At 38.4% G+C, this 20,569-nt stretch overlaps 1 protein-coding gene across 3 annotated transcripts in view; it reads right to left on the bottom strand.

Moving 5' to 3' along the window:
- Window positions 1–20,101, bottom strand: part of LOC142354714 (DNA-directed RNA polymerases I, II, and III subunit RPABC2-like) — a 28,060-nt gene extending 7,959 nt beyond the window's left edge. Inside the window, exons 1-2 of one of the 3 annotated variants that reach the window (XM_075407088.1) lie at window positions 19,229–19,506; window positions 17,481–19,058 (exon numbers count right to left, since the gene is read on the bottom strand). In XM_075407088.1, coding sequence (XP_075263203.1) covers window positions 17,481–17,601 — 121 coding nt within the window. In that variant the 5' untranslated portion in view covers window positions 17,602–19,058; window positions 19,229–19,506. Of the gene's footprint in view, window positions 1–17,480; window positions 19,059–19,228; window positions 19,507–19,987 lie in introns of those variants that run through there. The other 2 variants (XM_075407086.1, XM_075407087.1) reach the window with 2 other exon arrangements.
- Window positions 20,102–20,569: the final 468 nt, after the last annotated feature.

The following is a 20,569-nucleotide window of genomic DNA, read 5'->3' as shown; positions in this document are numbered from 1 at the left end:
AAACTCAGGATGCGTAGGCTACGACAGGTACAACGTAGCCAGTATAGGTGTTCAGTTTAGTGTTCCAGCTTGCGATTTTTGAGATATTACGTTTTAAGAGATAAAACCATCGGCAAGTCTTGTTGAGTCGAGTGTTACCATTCAATAGCAAATATATTGAAGACTGATACCTAGAAATAAGCCGGTAAGAAAAATGACGAAAGTAGTAGATAATAGTGACTAGGGGAACATACAGGGGGGGGGGCACTTGCAAAAGGATTTTCGCCCCAGTGGGATTCGAACCCGGATCTAGTGCGTGGGAAGCGGATCTTGTACCATTGGACAAAAGGTGTATAAAATCTTTAAAGTTTTATTTGTATATATTCCAGCTAAGTTATGTAAGCTTAGTTACTTATGCATTAATCAAGCCTATATTAGTCCTTTGCGCGCGATGAGTGCATTTAAAGTATTCTACACCAACCAATCACTACGCAGCCTCAAGGAAACTGCAAACCGTCTAGCATTTCTGTTGCCTCTGTATATACTCGCAAACTGAGGCTCAGGGTTTCGGCTTTTCAAGACGTCTAGTAAAGTCGAATAACATGAGCAATGAAATGTGTATAGACTCTGCTTATTCGCGCAAACCGAGGCTCTAGGTTTCGGCTTTTCAAGACGTCTAGTGAAGTCGAATAACATGAGCAATGAAACTGTCTAGACGGTATTAACGTGATGTGCCTAAATTATTACTGATTGTTTTAGCCCTCATTTCAACTCTATTATTCTTTCATTGTTGGAATTTCTCTCCAGTAAATTTTCTCCATTTTCTGCTGGTTTATAAATCTCTTATTTGAATCTCGAAGCAACTGATCACAGGAAGCCAACCAACCAATCTTGTCAGGTGAGTGCAAAATGAGTATTTCTTTTTACCTAGCGACTCTTCATGGTTTACGCAAAGGCCTTTTCTATCTTTAACAATGATGGAAAAAATTAACAATTCAAAAATATTTAAGTGAAATAGGCAGTGATATTGAAAAAATGTTGGATTTTAGGTATTAAGTTGGCAACCAGCTACGAAAGTAGGACGTGTAAATTAGTATTATATGTTTCTGTTTAAGTTATGGCTCAAGAGTGTATAAGGGTGGGAGCAATGGACATGTGTTCTTGCCGACAATGTCTCTACCCCCGGAGTAGCCCGTGCAGGTGTGCTTTCTGTGCTGTTCTGGTTCGATCTGCGCCGTTGAGTTTGGATTCAGATTCAAGTCTTGAAGATCAGGAGAATAATGGTATCTGTTCCCCTCAAACCCCCCCCCCCAAAAAACTGGCTTCATAAACATATACGAGCGAACAATTATGCGGGTTTTACATAAGCAATCAAAGTCTTAGCCAAATGCGAGTCGTGAATAGTTATATGTATTAACAGACAACCTAAGTAAATTAAATTATCAATTACGAATGAGCTCATTATCGGGGAACAGTTACGAAAAATCGCATAACAAAGTGCAAGCAGCAGTGACGAGAAATCTTGAACAGGTTAACACAACAACTTTTGGCAATTATGCAGGCCCGTCATGACCAGTTGTTATAATAGACTCGGACTCAGAAGAAGACAAACAATGCAACATCATTGAGATACTAGACTCAGATTCAGAAGCTGACGAACAACGCAACGTCACTGAAATTACAGACTCAGATTCAGAAGCTAACGAACCACGCAACGTCATTGAAATAACAGATTCAGACTCAGAGGCATACGAACAAAGTCAAACCATAGAAGCGGACATCCAGAGACCTATACTTAGTGCAACAGAAAATGTTGCAACCGCTGGGTTCGAGCAAAACACTGTTCTGCCAGTCTTACCACAAGCAAAGCCTACAAGAAAAGAAAAATTCAAGAGGTTCAAGAAAATCCAAAGGCCCAGAGTCTCGAAAACATTTGCTAAAAACCTTGTAACAAATTATTTAAAAAAGTGAACATGATTCCTGTTTATAACTTGTGTTTTGAAAAATAAATTGTGTTTTGGATCCTAAGCTACCTAAGGGCTACCTAAGCGAGTTTTAACTTGTACATATCAAGAGTATTCATGAAAAATAACTTGTGTATTAGATCCTAAGCTACCTGCTGGATACCTAAGGGGTTTTAACTTGTACATATCAAGAGTATTAGTGAAAAATAACTTGTGTATTGGATCCTAAGCTACCTGCTGGATACCTAAGGGGTTTTAACATGTACATATCAAGAGTATTGGTGAAAAATAACTTGTGTATTGGATCCTAAGCTATCTGCTGGTTACCTAAGCGAGTTTTAACTTGTACATATAAAGAGTATTAGTGAAAAATAACTTGTGTATTGGATCCTAAGCTACCTTGGGGTTACCTAAGCGAGTTTTAACTTGTACATATCAAGAGTATTAGTGAAAAATAACTTGTGTATTGGATCCTAAGCTACCTTGGGGTTACCTAAGCGAGTTTTAACTTGTACATATCAAGAGTATTAGTGAAAAATAACTTGTGTATTGGATCCTAAGCTACCTTGGGGTTACCTAAGCGAGTTTTGACTTGTACATATCAAGGGTATTGGTGAAAAATAACTTGTGTATTGGATCCTAAGCTAGCTGCTGGTTACCTAAGCGAGTTTTAACTTGTACATATCAAGAGTATTGGTGAAAAATAACTTGTGTATTGGATCCTCAGCTACCTTGGGGTTACCTAAGCGAGTTTTAACTTGTACATATCAAGGGTATTGGTGACATTTTTTTGGCCGAACAAAGTGATGTGGAGAGCAAAAGGGAGTGCAAAGCCGTGAGCAAGGTGGAGAGCAACGAGGAGAGCGGGTTGGAAGCCGACCGCAGAAAAGGAATAGTTCAGTTAGTCCTTTTAAGTTTTACATCTCGTTGACCAGTTTTTGGGTTTTTTTTATTTCAAAACTCTCATCTTAGTCTCGTGACATTTCATCAACAGCTTCAGATGTTGCTCACATTTATATTTTGTTTGTTGATAAATTCTATATATATTGGGAATTAATTTTCATGTCTTGTCTGGAGTACCAAGTCTTGAGATAAACAGTCTGAAGAGTAGCAGGAACTGTACTCGCTTGACGCCAGTAAACTCCTTGCCTTCTTAACTTTGGCAACCCCGATGATTGAGAAGCGGACCTTGCTGGTTTAGAGAAACCCTATTGCGAAAATTAGACGGCACCAGTTCACAAACTTTTAACACGCACCACAATTCACAAACACTCACTGAGTTCACTTAGACACTTAGATCAGTTGTAGGGTAGATTATGACAGATTGCTACAATCGACACAGATGATCTACGGAGGTAACTATGAACATGTCCCTAATTTTTTCTTGACAAAGAGGAGTTTTGATCGCGAACAAAAAGACACTCTTTTAGCATTTTCATATGATAGCGAGGAAGCATTTTAAACACTTACACTATGGATTGAAGGTACCGAGGACAAAAATGACTTAGATATTAATTGATCAACTGCTTATATGGGAGGCTTTAAAAGACTTATATTAAGGATTGAAGGTACTGAGGATGAAAATGACTTAGATATAAATTGATGAACTGCTTATATGGGGGGCTTTAAAAGACTTATACTATGGATTGAAGGTACTGAGGACAAAAATGACTTAGATATTAATTGATCAACTGCTTATATGGGGGGCTTTAAAAGACTTATACTATGGATTGAAGGTACTGAGGACAAAAATGACTTTGTTATTAATTGATCAACTGCTTATGGGGGAGCTTTTAAAAGACTTATACTATGGATTGAAGGTACTGAGGACAAAAATGACTTAGATATTAATTGATCAACTGCTTATATGGGAGGCTTTAAAAGACTTATACTATGGATTGAAGGTACTGAGGACAAAAATGACTTAGATATTAATTGACCAACTGCTTATATGGGGGCTTTAAAAGACTTATACTATGGATTGAAGGTACTGAGGACAAAAATGACTTAGATATTAATTGATCAACTGCTTATATGGGAGGCTTTAAAAGACTTATACTATAGATTGAAGGTACTGAGAGGACAAAAATGACTTAGATAAAAATTGATCAACTGCTTATATGGGAGGCTTTAAAAGACTTATACTATGGATTGAAGGTACTGAGAGGACAAAAATGACTTAGATAAAAATTGATCAACTGCTTATATGGGGGGCTTTAAAAGACTTATACTATGGATTGAAGGTACTGAGGACAAAAATGACTTAGATATTAATTGATCAACTGCTTATATGGGAGGCTTTAAAAGACTTATACTATGGATTGAAGGTACTGAGGCAAAACTGACTTAGATATTAATTGATCAACTGCTTATATGGGAGGCTTTAAAAGACTTATATTATGGATTGAAGGTACTGAGAGGACAAAAATGACTTAGATAAAAATTGATCAACTGCTTATATGGGGGGCTTTAAAAGACTTATACTATGGATTGAAGGTACTGAGGACAAAAATGACTTTGTTATTAATTGATCAACCTCTTATAAGGGAGGCTTTAAAAGACTTATACTATGGATTGAAGGTACTGAGGACAAAAATGACTTAGATATTAATTGATCAACTGCTTATATGGGAGGCTTTAAAAGACTTATACTATGGATTGAAGGTACTGAGGACAAAAATGACTTAGATATTAATTGATCAACTGCTTATATGGGAGGCTTTAAAAGACTTATACTATGGATTGAAGGTACTGAGGACAAAAATGACTTAGATATTAATTGATCAACTGTTTATATGGGGGGCTTTAAAAGACTTATACTATGGATTGAAGGTACTGAGGATGAAAATGACTTAGATATTAATTGATCAACTGCATATATGGGAGGCTTTAAAAGAATTATACTATGGATTGAAGGTACTGAGGACAAAAATGACTGAGATACTAATTGATCAACTGCTTATATGGGAGGCTTTAAAAGACTTATATTATGGATTGAAGGTACTGAGGATGAAAATGACTTAGATATAAATTGATCAACTGCTTATATGGGGGGCTTTAAAAGACTTATACTATGGATTGAAGGTACTGAGGATGAAAATGACTTAGATATAAATTGATCAACTGCTTATATGGGAGCTTTTAAAAGACTTATACTATGGATTGAAGGTACTGAGGACAAAAATGACTTTGTTATTAATTGATCAACTGCTTATGGGGGAGCTTTTAAAAGACTTATACTATGGATTGAAGGTACTGAGGTTTAAAAAAACTTAGTTATTAATTGATCAGCTACTAGTATGGGAGCTTTTAAAAGACTTATACTATGGATTGAAGGTACTGAGGATAAAAATGACTTAGATATAAATTGATCAGCTACTAGTATGGGAGCTTTTAAAAGACTTATACTATGGATTGAAGGTACTGAGGACAAAAATGACTTAGATATTAATTGATCAACTGCTTATATGGGAGGCTTTAAAAGACTTATACTATGGATTGAAGGTACTGAGGATGAAAATGACTTAGATATTAATTGATCAACTGCTTATATGGGAGGCTTTAAAATACTTATACTATGGATTGAAGGTACTGAGGACAAAAATGACTTAGATATAAATTGATCAACTGCTTATGTGGGAGCTTTAAAGACTTACAATATGAACTGTTTTATGACTCTAGTTGAAAAGTTTTCTTCATTCCACCAAACGGTAAATACTTTATAGAATTAAAGCAGAGACAAAAAAAAATCACAAAACGTAAGCTGTAAGTTTTACAAATTTAGTTTTCTTCACTATCTGAGTCTATTTTCACTACTCTCCATTTCTTTATTCTTTCTATATTGACAGATTCATCGTCTGATATCAGCTCGAGCGTTCGTTTTACACACTTTTTTTTACATTTTGATGGTCCGGGTCGGTGTGTGAATTGCTTTTGTGCTGAAGTATCCATAGAAAGATGAATGGGGGAATCTGGTCTTAGGTCGAGAAGACTAGGCGAGGAACCTGATTCAATGGCCTGGTCGTCTATGAAAGAACATCTTTCAAGCTCTCCTTCACTCTCTTGTTGAGTAAGGTTTGTAAAATTGACAATATCATCCTCATCCTCACTGTACTCACGCTGTTTAAAACCTGGATCAGGTGGTGACCAGAATTCTGGAAGCTGTGTGTGTTGAGTAATCGGCGGACTCTGCTCCATAGTTGATTCGGCAAAGTGAACGTTAGTCTCATCATCGCTTGAACTCCAGTCAGGATCACAAAGAATTTTCCGCATGAACATTTCCTCTCGCAGAGCGTGATGGCCGTACGGTAGTGTAGTGATCATATCGTCCAAAATATAGCGTTTATCGTCATATCCAGAGAGCGATTTTTTGTTACAAACAACTGTCATCAACTGATGTTTGCTAGAAGCAATTCTTGTGTTGACTAGTCTCACTGTCTCTCCACCGTTGAGCACTTGCTTGTACATTTCATGAGTCATCTTACTGCGAGCATCCTTCGTGACACCTTTGGCTGACTGCTTAGCAGATCCTAAAAATTCTACTTTTGTTTTTGAGCCTCTTAGACATTTCTAAAACTTTTACGCTTTCACCAGTCTTGCTCTGTCTTTTACACGTTATAGGAATTAATGTTTTCCTGTTCCCAAAGAAAAATTTAAAAGTATACTCACCATCCGCAAGTTTGATTGAATATAGCTTTGGTTTGAGGCCCACAAACTCCGAGATCAGTTTACCACCCATCTCATCCTTGAACTTTAGTGTAACCCGGGCATTACTACGGTCATGGAGCTCATGGTCGCTGGGGAAGTTGGAGAAGTCGAAGAGATCTTTAAGAGCAGTTTTTCGTCTCATTTCGGCGTAAAAGTCATTAGATCTGATCTCGTAAACGAATGAGTCTGTGTCTGAGTATAACAGTTTACAGTTGAAATGCTTTTTCATAGTATTGTAGTGAAAGTCAAACATGAACTTCTTGGAGAGATCCAGAATACATGCACCAACGATGGTTGGTTTATCCCACAGAATTTCAGTTTGGTTAAGGCTGTGGAGTGCAAGTCCACTTGAGAGCCTCATCTTCACTACGGAATAATTTCACCTTGATTCGATTCCTCTTCCCCTCACATGTTTTTCCGAAGACGCTGTTGACCATCAATTTATAAAAATTTTCCTCAAATTTGTTTTTTGCCTCCTTTCGTTTTTGCGTGTTGAGTTGAACATATGGTGCCAACCACTTTGATTGGTTAAACGCTATAGCACGATGCAGTCTTTCATCTTTCATACTTAACTGAACATATAGTTTTAGTGTCTGGTAATGTAGAATATAGTTCTTCTTGGGGAATAGAGTTTGAATGAGCTTATTACTCGAGGGTTGGGCATTCATCTGCATATTAGTTAAGAGTTCTTCGTGATAATCGCCTAACCAGCACGGTTCAACCTGCTGCTTCACTGGAGCGAGGGGGAAATCAGAATGAAGGTCATGAAGTGCGTCTGGGTATGACAAGTCCACTTCCAAAATGTATCCAACATCACTGTCGTCAGGAGTCTCCAATACTTTCTGAATGAATTGTGGCTCAAGATCAGAGTCCCATTGTTGGTCTGTGAACTCAAAATCGTTGAGAGGTAATGAGAATTTTTCCATTATGCCACCATAGAGATTGTTCGCGTCAATCATGACTATAAATGTTGAAGGCTCTTTCGGATTGAAATTCGGGAGATATTTGTTGTTGGCAACCGAGATTCTCTTGTTGTAGATAGAACTCACTCCGCCCCTGATCAACCCCTCGACCATATCTAACTGTTCCCTGTCTGTGAGAAGTTCAAGGGGTGCTTTACAAATTTTTAGCATAGCGTCCCCCGAAAGATTTGAAGCTGTGTAGTATTGACAGCAGTCAAGTCCATAAGTTTGGTAGCATACTTTGCGGAAGCAAAGTACGATAGCAGCAAGAAGGAAAACATCAGTTTTCAAATAGAGGTTGTAATACTCTCCGATTGTTTTGCACTTGAACGCCTGGAAAACTCTAAGAGCGTGCTCGTACTCATCCTCAGTTACACTAACTTGATACTGTTGAAGGCTGTTAGTCCACTTTTCTCTCGATGGTAGTTCAGTTTCTCTGAGTTTTGGAAAGCTGTCAATATAGTTGTAAGGGAAGAAACCCTTTTGTTTTAGCATTTGAACAGATGATTCTGGCCAATCTTTGTAGTTTTCGAGCAGGGAGAACTCATCTGCTGGTAAATTGTTGGCTAAGGTATCTAGTGATGACGACATGAATCGAAACGAGTCCAATAGTCGTATATGCTCATACACTGGTTTTTCAACTCCATTTTTGTCCGGGCGCATTTTGACCAGAACACCAATTTCAACGGCTATGAATTTTTCGTCTGTACTGGGTATGATTGAGATTGTATTGCTCATGTTGCTTCCTTGTAGGGCAAGAATAACGTGATGTAGATCGTAATTCGAAAGGTTGTGAGCAAATAGCGGGGTGTAGTTTAAGAACTTTCGATTGATATTACAACTGTTGTGTGCCCATCCTAGAAATTGACCCGTAAAGTGACAGTGATCTAAAACAGTTCGATTTTCTGTTGTGTTTCCCAGCGCTTCTTCACATATCCAACATTCTTCTGCATCTTCTTTTGAATATGGCGGCTCACCGTTAAAATATAGGTTTCGTTGTTTGGCATTATGTACTTTCTTTGCAATTCGCTCGAGAGACTCCACAAACTTGGACATAATGCCAGCACCGCTCTCACATTCAAAATGAAAGGGCTCGACCTCATCCTGCCCAACAAAAAGCATTGCGTAGCTGCATGGCTTGTGAAGCTCTATAATTCTTGTTTCTGCTTTTTGCGGATTGTTTCTACAGCCAGAGACTGATTCAATGATTGATTCCAGGTCGAAAAACCCAACTATTGGAGCAAACCATCGAGACTGGATTTTTTTGTAAACGAATGAAGTTTTCTGTGGCATTCTAACAACTGCTGGTTTGTTTTGTTGGCAGAAGCCAATATGTTTATTGTAACGTAGTTTTGAGGTAGAAACGTGAAAGCAGTTTCGACAAAGATAGTTTTCACTCCTTGGTATTCGCTCGCGGACCCTATGTATAAGACTGTACAAATTTCGAATCAAAACGTAGTGATGCATTTGACCATCACTTCGCAGCAATAGATCCAAAATAAAGTCACAGTTTGTCTTTTTCGATACTCTGAATGGTGTTAACCCGCTCTCAGCGTACCTAAAAATTAGGTTTTTGTGTTATCATATTTTTGAAGATTCTTTGTTTTGGATTCTTTTAAATTTTGCGGGGGGGCTTAAGGTCTGAAAGTTAGAATTTTTCTTACCGAAAAACGTTGACACAGACATCATTGAGTTCCTCGAATCTTGCCATTTGATGAAAACCCATTGGCATATTGAACTCACCATTTGCTTGTTTCGCAAATGGATTCCCTGTTCCGTATGTAGCGGGGCTGGTTATCCTGCGTGATGAAGCGCCATCAGGAACCAGTCGTGGCCCAAATTTCAAATGATATGCTGCGGTATAGCAGTACAGGAAACAATTTTCATCCTCTCTGTTTCGTATATTGAGCAAAGCTGACGTATGAGAGAGTTTTCCGGGAAGCGCTAGATATGAAGATGCGCTCATTGGTTTGTTTTTTACCAATCGTACTTCTATGTTGTCAATCTGATCGAGGGCCCAACCGCTACCGTGGGAGGCGAAGTTGTTCAACGCCAGAAGCATCTGTTCAACCATGGCATGGAAGCTTTTGTCTGGGAGACCTCCAAAATCAACGCGTTCCATTTTTGAATTTACGTACACAGAGATGCGATCTGGCTGACTTGATGAAAATTCATTGTCATGTTTTGGAGGCTTTTTTAACTCTATTTTTGAGCTAAAGTGAACTTTTTGCGAATGCTGTTGAACGCTCAATCGAACAATGTTTTCGATTTCTTGTCGTTTTATATGCATGACATGAAGTAGATCTAGATCACTCGCCCCGACTGCAATTTCGTACGTTTTTAGAGCGCCCCCAAAAGCTCGTTCTGTTGGCAAAATACCCGATTGTTGAAGGTTTTCCGAGTCAATATTCCATGCTGGCAGACTATGAACACCGTTCATGTGCTCTAAATAATCAACATCGCGAGGGAAGCATTTGTTGCAATATAGACAGTAGCGGGGATTGGGCGCATCGTGTTGTACTGTCATATGTCCTGTTAGTTCGTAGAGACTTTTTGTCGAGAAACCACACTCATTACATTCGAATGAATTAGCCTGCGGATAGATCTTGTGGATGCTTTTTCGGTGACGCCTGAGGCCCCTTTTATCAGCAAGCAGTTGCTGGCAAATATCAAACTTGACTTGTGGCATTTCGAAAACACGGGAATGTTGCTCCGATTACGTCAATTTTGAGAAAATCCGAATTCTGTAAACAAAACTGAATATTTCGTGAACTGATTTCAAGATGTAAGGCAGAAAGCAATGATTAGTTTTCAAGTCCCCGGGACCAACTTCTCAGAGATTTATTCAACCAATCAGATGCAAAAAATCTGTTTGTTTGTTCATGTCTAGCCGAGTTAACGTCATGATGTTGTAATCTTAGTTATTTACATACCTAACATTCCATTGTCTAGACAAAATTTGAATTTGTTTACAAGCTGTAAAATGTCTACCCAGCTTTCCGTCTATTAATCCAGGGCCTGAGTTTAGTTCAAAAGTTCTCAAATGTATTGCTTGATCTGATGAGTCAGTTGATCTGACAAAATAAAGAAACTTCTAGAATATTCACTCCACATTTTTAACAAATGACAAAAGCTGAACTTCATTTATATCGGGAATGAATGGAAAATTATCATTGAGAACATAATGAGCAATATAAATACAGTAAAGTCCACACATTTGAGAGTTTGCACTTTGCAGGGGTTTGTTTGAGTCACGTCGGTCTTTCATAAGGTCCACTATTATGCTATCAGTAGTGCTTTGTCGAAATCGGTCTGTTATGTGTTTATATGAATAAATGGGTAATGCTAGCGGGTCGGCGAAGTAAATGTTTGGGTACTCATATCTCTTTGCAAGCACAACCCAATGAGATCCAGGTGAAGATGCTGGCGATGCATTAACGATGGTAAATGAATTGGTTGGCATGTTCAAGGGGAAATTGTCAGCTGCATAAACACCGTTAAATTTAAACATTAGGTGCTTGCATTGTAGAATCAACTTGAATATCTGATCTTCATCCATTAGCTCATAGGAAGTGCGTTTTTGGAAACGTTTCTCGCAGAATCGATGTATACTGTTGAACATTTTTCTCCCAAGAATAATATTTCAATGTTGTTTGGTAAAGCTGCTCCGAATTTAAGTTCCACTGATAATGATGAGTTTGTTAACTCAGGATGGACGAAATCAAGTGTAGCCTCTTGTGTGCTGGTAAGGTCAAATAGCATTATATAGTGTTCGGGAAAGTCAGTGAGCGATATTCCGTGACCATTTTCTACATAAGCTAGTGCAGCCATTGAGTTGTAGTATAGTCGTTTATTATCAGTTGTTGACATCGGCGGGCCAGCGGTGGCGAACCCATTACGGTAAATTATTATCTCATTCAAGTCAAACTTCCTATATGAAAATGGGTTTCGCGTATTGGTACCGATGAACGCATCACTGCGGCACATGGCAACTATCAATCTCCGAATGGGTTCTTTAGTGAAAATGTCCTCTTGCTTCCAGCTCTGCTGCCCAGCTGTTGTTAGAAAAGCTTTTGAAATAACTTCATTATAGCGATACAATACAGGCGTCTTGAGAAGTGTTTTCTCGATTGCGCCCACCACATTATCCGAGACCGTCATTTTTCGCACGAACAAATTTGCTTCATCAATTTTGATTTTATAGTGTTTAGCCGTCTTCACTTACAATCGTAAAATCACCCTGTGATCGTCGGAAAGAAATTCGCAAAGTTACTCCAATCGCTAGATGCTTCTCGCATGAAAAGAAATCCGTAGCAATTTTTCCATACATTGTGATTTGGGCTGATCTTCTCACAGTTAATTGTCGAGCTGTGATCGTAGCGGCTGGGACACCTGTTGGGTCTGCTTCATATTCGTATCCCTGACATTTCAGCCAGGTTTTTTTCGCATCCGATCCATGAGAAAATTCTGTTTCAATGAAACTCTTGTGTGCGTAGTGACCATTGGCGGAAGAAATTTTTAATACCGTTTGCTGACACTGAGCAATCAGTAAAAAGCGAATGTAAGGTGTTCTTGACCAAATGTGGTGTGTCACTATTGTTGGCATCTCCCGTGGTGAAGCGTAAATCGTTTCCATTACTTTGAACAACGCGAAATTTGATTTCCAGATAAATTTTCTGCAGGTCGATGAAATTATTTCTGTCGCCGACTATTTCAAACTCTAACGAAGATCCAGTGGGTGAGTAAAGTGGTCCAGTTTTTTGCTCGAACGATTGATCAAATGTAACCAGCAGAGGAGGTTTTTCGATCAAGTCGAGTGAGCTGTGTGTAGCCTCTGTGGGAATAACAAAGTTAGTACGCATTTTTCACTTTAGAGAAGAAAGCCGATCGACTCCTTTGTGGGTTTGCTTTTTGAGAAATGATCCTGTTCTTTGGTAGAGACCTTTTATATGTTTTCTTCGAGGTTGACCTTTTGCGATAGACTGCTTTCTGACCACGTTGAAGTGACCCTCCAATTTGTTTTTTTGCTGTTTTTTTAACTGTACTTTTCAGAGCTTGCTTCGCTGATTTCTTCTTTGTTGCAAATTCTAATAACTCTGGTGCACCTTGCACTAGCAATTCTCTTCCGATTTTTTTCGCTGTTGGCCAAATAACTCGCCTAGCTAAGGGTAATGCCACACGTCCAATACCAGCAGCTAATGCGCCGAATCCACTTCCTCTTTGTCTGTAATGTCCTGAGAAATGGGGCATTGAATTGGATGCTTGATTACTATAGTAGGCTTCCATCAGTTAGCTTATTCTCTGAAATTTAAAAGACTAACGACAACTTTACCGATTCCGGTGAAAGATAGGAGTTTCCCGGTCTCGTTTCTCAGCTCGACTTTGATGTTCTGGATATTGTTTGAAAGTAAACGCTTGTAATCCAAGTTTGTGAAGGTTTTATGGTGAACAGGTGCTACTGTGTTGAGGCTGCCGTTTCTTAGACGTCTTTCCGACTCAATGATTTTGAGAATGGGTGCCCGCGAGTCACCGACATGTTGATATTCAATAATGTCGATGTAGACAAAAATAAGCTGTGAGCCACATGTTATATCAACGGGGAAAATACCAAAATGTCTGTTAGGAGAGTTCGGAGCCCCATTTTCCAAGTTTGGCTTGTAACCAATGTGAACAAAACCATTGTGTGCAGGGTCCGGGGTCCCCTTGAAACCAAGAATGCTGGGAATTTCATTGTCTTGAAATGACAATCCTTCATTTTCCCCAAATGTTAACAAGCTTTTGCGTTATCTTGTCGAACTTACGATTGAACTGTTTTAGTCTTGCAATGCGAACAATCTCCGAGACTAGATCTTCCCAGCTGTTGTAAATACCAGTCCGAATTTTTCTGAGTTGTCCTGATCGATTTCTCGACTCATTTGGATCGGTAATTGAATTCTTGTAAACAACTATTTCTCCAGAGTTGACGTTATTGATGTTTGATGGAAAAGATAGAGAAGTCAATGCTACTTGCCATTCTCCTTGTAAGTGTATTGGTTGTGATAATTGGTTCCGAAATGCTGCCATAGTATTTTCATTGAAAACGTCCATTGATGCATTTGATAACAAGTCAATTGTAAACTCATTGCTGTTAGAAATCATTGCTCCTCTTCAATGTTTAACACATTAACTTGTACTAATTCCGGTTCGTAAAACTTCCCCAGGATTTTAACGTTGTTCGCGTCAATCAGATTGTAGGTAGGTTGACTTGTTGTAGCCAATCGTAGTACTGTGAAAACTTCGTCTGTATAATTCTGAGTATAACCTTTTCTGAAGTTATCGTCTGGTTTCGCTATTCGTACCAGGTCCCCCTCTTCGAATCGTGGTTTATATTTACTGTTGTCCAAAGCAATCGAAATTAAAAATGGTTCATGTTTTTTGAAAACTTTATTTGGGGCTAACTTTGTGACGCGGTTAACACGACTGTTAATGATATTTACGAAATTGGGAAGCTCCTTTATATAGTTCCAAGTCCATTTTTCTTCCAAGTATCTGTATATAATGTTTTTAAGTGCTCGAATATTTCTTTCCGCGAACGCCGATTTGGTTTCGTTTTCGGTTGTATACAAATGAATCTTTTTGTTTTCACAGAAAGTTTTGAACTCGCCTTTGAATTCAGTGCCTTTGTCCGTCCACACTTTCTCTGGTTGTTTCGTCTTGATCATTTTTTTGAAGGCTTCAACGCAGTCTTTTGCATACATCGTTTTCAGAGGTTGAACACGTAAATAACGTGATAAAACGTCAACTGCAACCAATAGATATTTAACCCCATTATTGTGCTTTGCTATTTTGTCCATATAGGCAATATCCATGGACCAGATCTCGTTTATTCTGTAAGCAACTACCTTCAATCGTGGAAAATTTTTCCGGAACTGACGATATTTGGTGTACGAGTTTTTCGATTGAAGGAATTTCTCAATTTTTTTCTGTGATAGACCGCTTTCCTTTTTGATGTTGGTAACACTTCCAAAGGCTGCTTTTCCTTTTATGTAGACGTTATTTAGTTTTTTGATTTCCACTGAATGGAGTTTTCCAGCTTGTTGGCGTTTTGATTTCTTCCTCTGCGTCTGCGAAGCCTTCCTCATCAAAGCTAGCAGTCTCTGTTTTTTCTGCTCTCTCGACAGAAGGTTTCTGTTCACTGGCTCCTCCATCTAGAAACTGACGTAATTTTTGCTCTTTCTGAACTTTTATGAACTTCTTTGCATAAGTATTACAAGTGAGGTGTGGTGCAAGGTTCAAATAATTCAGCACTTCATAATGGTTATGCGGAAGTTTCGATGATGTTTGTTGAAATGCGTAGAGGAAAGTTGAAGCTGGAATGTTAGAGTTCCTCTCATCGATGAGAATTTCGCCTTCATCGTCCAGAGAAATGTTACGCGATTGGTTTATCTTCTTCAAAATTATTTTTGATTTTTCAAGTTTGTCCTTTTCAAGAAAATTTATGTCATTAATCACATTCTGACTGATTTCATCAAACTCTTTCTGTTTAAACCTATCTGTAATATTTTGCCGTTTTTCTTCCTCATCGGAAACCATGACGTCATCAGTCTGTTGCTCTGTGTTCTGATGAATAACTGCTTCTGGCTGCTCGTGTTTCAATGTTCTCTGCAGAAGCGATAGTTGTTTTGATTTGTTTCGTGCAACTGGGTCCTTCAATATTTGCGAAACCTGAGGTTGTTCAGTTGTAAACATGTTGCGGGGAATAAGCACAAATTCTTCAGTTGGCAATTTTCTTCAGATACTCTAGACAAGGTCTGGCAATTAGTCGAATGAGAGAATGCCCTCTCGTTGTTTGGAAAAGCTTACTTCTTTGTAGTGCGTTAAAATGTTTTTCTGAAAGTTGTCGCAGTTGGGATTCGAATTTTTGCAGTTTTTTTGTTGATTGAGACAACACCAGAGAGGACGTTCATAACACAATTGCTTAGAAACCAAATGAAATCAATATCTTGGGCTAGGAAAATTCGCTTGCCGCTCGATTTCGGGTTACTGCTGACGCACCAGCGCTTCAGCATAAGCAAGTGTCTCTTTTTCATTCGTAATTGGTGTAATAATGGCTTCCTCCGAAGAAATATAGAAAACTGACGGTTCGGGACCAAAAAGTTAAGAAAATCGTAAGCCTTGACCTGTTTTCGGATCAAGGTCAACAATTAAATGTCCATATGGCTGAGCTGTCGCTAATTTGTACGCATCCTTGAGTAATTGAAGGCAGTTCAACTGTTTTCCGAGATATTCTATTTGTTGAATGTCACGCAATGATTTAAACAGAATGATATGAGTCGTGTTGAGATCAATCGTTCGTGACCACTTGCTCTGTTGGAATAAGTTATGTTTGACATAAATCACGTGGAGTTTTCTGTGTCTTCCCGATGTTGCAATTTTTACGAACTCTTTGTCGTTAAATATTTCGCCGCATGAGTCATCATAAACGAGAAGACAATTCGAAAGTTTCTTTGTTATATCCAATCCAGAATATTTGATGAACTCGATTTGTGGTATTTTACATTGCATAGCTGTAAAAATGTCCTGGAACTCTTTGTAGAAGTAATAAATTTTGGGAAATCTTGGGTAAAACGATGAACTTTGCAGCATGTTGAAAATTAGGTCGGTTTTCCCTGAACCACTCGGGCCTACAACTGCCATGAAGATTCTATCGTTTGTAAGAATAACTTTATTCATAGTTTGGGATTTGGCAAAATATAACCAACTAGACTCGAAAGCAGTGCAATCCAAATTGACTTCTCACAACTTTCTGATATCAAGAATAGCATGGCGAAACAAAGACTGATCATGAGCACTATAATACTCACTTGAACAAAGAATATGATCTCTGATCGAGGGACTATGGTGTTGGAACAGCACCGCCAAGGTGGTCTCTCTCGGTTTCCATCATCGAAAACCAAGTTTGTAATACCCCCATCAATTTCATCTCTTACAACTCGGTTTGTCATTTTTCAAATCAATACTAGGCTAGTGTTTTGAAACGTGTAAAACGGTAAAATAACTAATTTTTCTGAATTGGCTTCCTATTGTAGCTCGAATGTGATTGGCTGGTTTAGTTTACTTTACATGTACTCATCGGGCGCAAAGCACTTTGAAGCTAATAAAATATGAGGGGGCATTTTTTAGTTTGAAATTCTAAAGTACCCTCCCATGTAGTTCAAAGCCAGAATATATACATGTTTACTACATATGTACCTACATTTAATATGTAAAGTAAGCGTACATAACGGATATACAAATATAACCTCAAAGATTTTATACACCTTTTGCCCAGTGGTACAAGATCGGCTTCCCACGCACTAGATCCGGGTTCGAATCCCACTGGGGCGAAAATCCTTTTGCAAGTGCCCCCCCCCCCCCCCTGTATGTTCCCCTAGTCACTATTATCTACTACTGACGAACTACTTTGAAAATGCCGCAACAGTGAATAAAACTTGCTCACTTAGCTAATCTTTTCTAAACATCTTCTTTTCTCGTTCTCTCTCTCTCTCTCATAACCGCGCCAAAAAATGAAAACACTCCTTGTTCTTCAATTTTGTTCAGTAATAGAACGTTCGGCATTTTCTGTTTAATCTCAAATATCGATCAAAAGACGCTTCATTATTACTCCGCTCGTAAAAAGACAGCGCCCAATACAATTCAAAAACTTTGAATTGTAAAAAACCAGCATTGTAAAAAAAAACAATAATAGCTCCGCTCAACTATAGCAGCTATTAATCTGCCTTAGTTTGAAACCCTAATTTAAGATTCTGTCGCTATTTTAAATGGAGCTACTACATCCACCCGGATCGTCCATTTCATCGTTTACATAGCATTTATTCATGCTACTTACTTTGAGCCCCAGATCCCAACAGCGCAAACGTCTCCGCCCCTCCTCCGATGTCTCCTTGGCCTTCCTCGGCACCTCTTGTCGCCTCCTCACCCTCCCCCAATATATCATTGGCCATTCCCATTGCATCATCATCTCCCCGCCTCCTCCGACATCCTCAAACTCTTCATCAAAATCTCGATCATCGTCCATGGCTATTAATTTTCAAAATGCTTGCAACAAATAATTTCCTGAAAAAAAATTACACATATATGATCAGACAATGATCAAACATTAAGGAGAGCATTTTCTTCAATTAATCTTGCCTCGATGAAACAAATTCCTGATTTTTCCATAGCAAGCGGCTTTGTGTGTGCTGTTTTCCTGTTTAACCGACTTCTATTTATAGTAACCTTTCATTTGTGAGATTTTACTGCATTGATGCATAAAATTAATCTCTCAGCGCAAAAGCGCATGCAGTCGCTTTCTTTCAAAACGAAAACAAAGACTTGAATTCTGTAACCAATGAATTTTGAATGAGCTTTTATGCTTAGGTAACAGTAGTCTAGCGTATGTAAAATACAATCTAAATACTAAGCTATCTAATCAATTCATAACGATGATTCATAGAGCTTTTAAAAATTGAAATGATACACCTTTCACTATGCGCGACGCTAAACTCCGTCTTTTAAGCACACATATGGCTAACTACACAAAATTAAACTACAAAACATAAGGGGGAATATAGATTTTTTAAAAGTTAGATTTGGTATTTGGGATGACCGATCGGATTGATAACAATTGAGCTCATAGGATACTGCTCTTGCTTGTTCTGGTGATAAGTTCCGTTTAGACGGATATCTTGCGTAACTCCAGGGGTACAACTATAAACATGATTAACTGGTGTAGGCAGATTACTGAATTCTGAAGGCGGTTGAAAACTGCTCGTCATTTCTAATGGGCGTGGCTGTTCTGAATAATGATTCTGATCATCGCCAGTCGATTTTTCTTTGTGTATTGTTTTAATATGACGTTTGGCAGAAGTTTTGTGATTTGAGTTGAAATTGCAATAGCGACATAGAAAAAGCATCTTTTCGCCAATGTTTTTCGAATTGACACCCTCTACTGCGGCATGAGCAGTGCTTATATGACGGTGGGTACTCGACTTATGAGCCGAAATAAAGCTGCAATAAGGACACAAATACGAATACTGGATTAGAATGTCAGGATCTCTACTATCTGGACTGCTTTTTATGCTCGGAGATGATAAATTGCTTCTCACAAGTGCTTGCTGTTTTAGTTTGGTGGCTTTTTGATTCAGATTGGAAACTTTGTTCATTTTGACCGGAAATCGTGGCCCCTGATCTGAAAATGGCGCCTTTGAAGGTGAAAAATTTTGCCTTGTCAGGGTATCCTCGTGCTTGACTTGTACAGACTGACCTCTATTGGAGTTCTGTCCTCCACTTTGGTGGCTTTTGCACGTCACAGTATCGTTATCACAATTTCCCATAAACTCATTCAAACCAAACATAGATGCGAAATCCTCCTCTCCATATGTTTCGGGTAGTCCTGGCTCCAGCTTTACAAATTCAGCCATATCTCCTGAAATGTAGCTTACTTTTACGGCTGCTATTAATAACTTTGATTCCAACTATAAATCAAACTCATTTCTTAAGCACAAACTGTGATGATGCATCCAAAAATAAAATAAACAATTTTTTTTTCTTTTTCATTTTATCTACTTTTCAATTTTTAACAAAATTAAAAACGACCTGTACACCATCCGGCAACGATGGATGTAGGTCGGAACATAAGGGATGATGAGTAGCACTTAGCCAGATGCTGCACTCCAAGCTGTTCCCCTCCAGACAGTGAAAAGACGGCCCAGTCACAAAAATAACTAACAAGTGGAGAGGAAAGTAAATAAATAGCGTAAAGGAAACCAATTTGTCAAATTAAAATTACTTCCAATATTTAAAACAAACGTTTTCGAACTTAACGTTCATCGTCAGGTTAAAACTTTTACAAATTGTTAAAAGATAAAATGAATATGTATTTACATTTGTCTGAGACGACAATTAAAACAATTCTAGGAACTATTCTACAAAATCAATCGAAAATTTTTCCCTATATACAATATTTAGCCTATTTACAACTCATATTTACATCTGTTATCAATTTATTTAAAAACATTCCTATTCCGGATTTTTCGATTTTGGTCATGTTCTTGTATTTTTAGGGTTATTCCGAATTTTCCCCTAACCAAAAGTATCCCTCTTGTGGAGGTTTTGCAAATTTCGTTTTCTCATGCACAAAATGTTTTTTGCCCTATGTATTCTTATCTAGTCAAAATTATGATTTGAACTAATATTTTAGCGTGAGTTCCCTCCCCCTATATTCATCGCGTGTGTTTAGTGCCGGCTTCAGCTTGCTGATATATATAGCTTCGATAATCATTAGTTTTTCTACTGTCCGACAGGCGTGCAGAATTAATTCGAGGCACCACGACATTCAACCAGATGTTGACCCACCTGTGAATCCTTCTTTTGATGTTCTGTTATCCTTGTGGTAACATGCCGGCTTGTTTGCCCAACATAGATGGATCCGCGTCCTATACATTCAATCTCATATACCACGTGGGATTTCAGGTCTCTATCGAAAGATGATTTCAGTGTAGTGACACTACAAACATGCTCACGAAACTTTTAATGCGGAAGCTTTCGAAGATTACATTTTAAAGGCTGCAAACAAAAAAAACACTTGAAAGTGACAGCTAAACAAGCCGATTTATGGCTCATTATTTATGAGACAGTATCTGTAACCAATTGTCATAAGGATTTAGGGTTTAAACATTAGAACCGAGATTGTGTCAGAGAACAAATATGATGTTCAACGTTATCGTTGGGACCAAACACTGCGTTTGGGAAAAACAAACAGAGCAAGGACTCTGGGACCAAGTTATCTTGGTGAACGCAAATATCTTTCTTGGCTCAAGGATTCGACTGAAAGAGGCAAGTTCAGCGGCAGTGACACAATAGGACATTGCAGATAAAACAAATAAATACAGTGAGTGCTGGGAGTGAACAATTTTTCAAGAGAAGGGAAGTCACAGC

This window comes from Convolutriloba macropyga, chromosome 15 (genome assembly GCF_964194025.1).
Source record: "Convolutriloba macropyga chromosome 15, txConMacr16.3, whole genome shotgun sequence".
Taxonomy (NCBI): domain Eukaryota; kingdom Metazoa; phylum Xenacoelomorpha; order Acoela; family Convolutidae; genus Convolutriloba; species Convolutriloba macropyga.
Note: the sequence above shows the minus strand (reverse complement) of the source record. Positions and strands in the feature narration are given on the sequence as shown.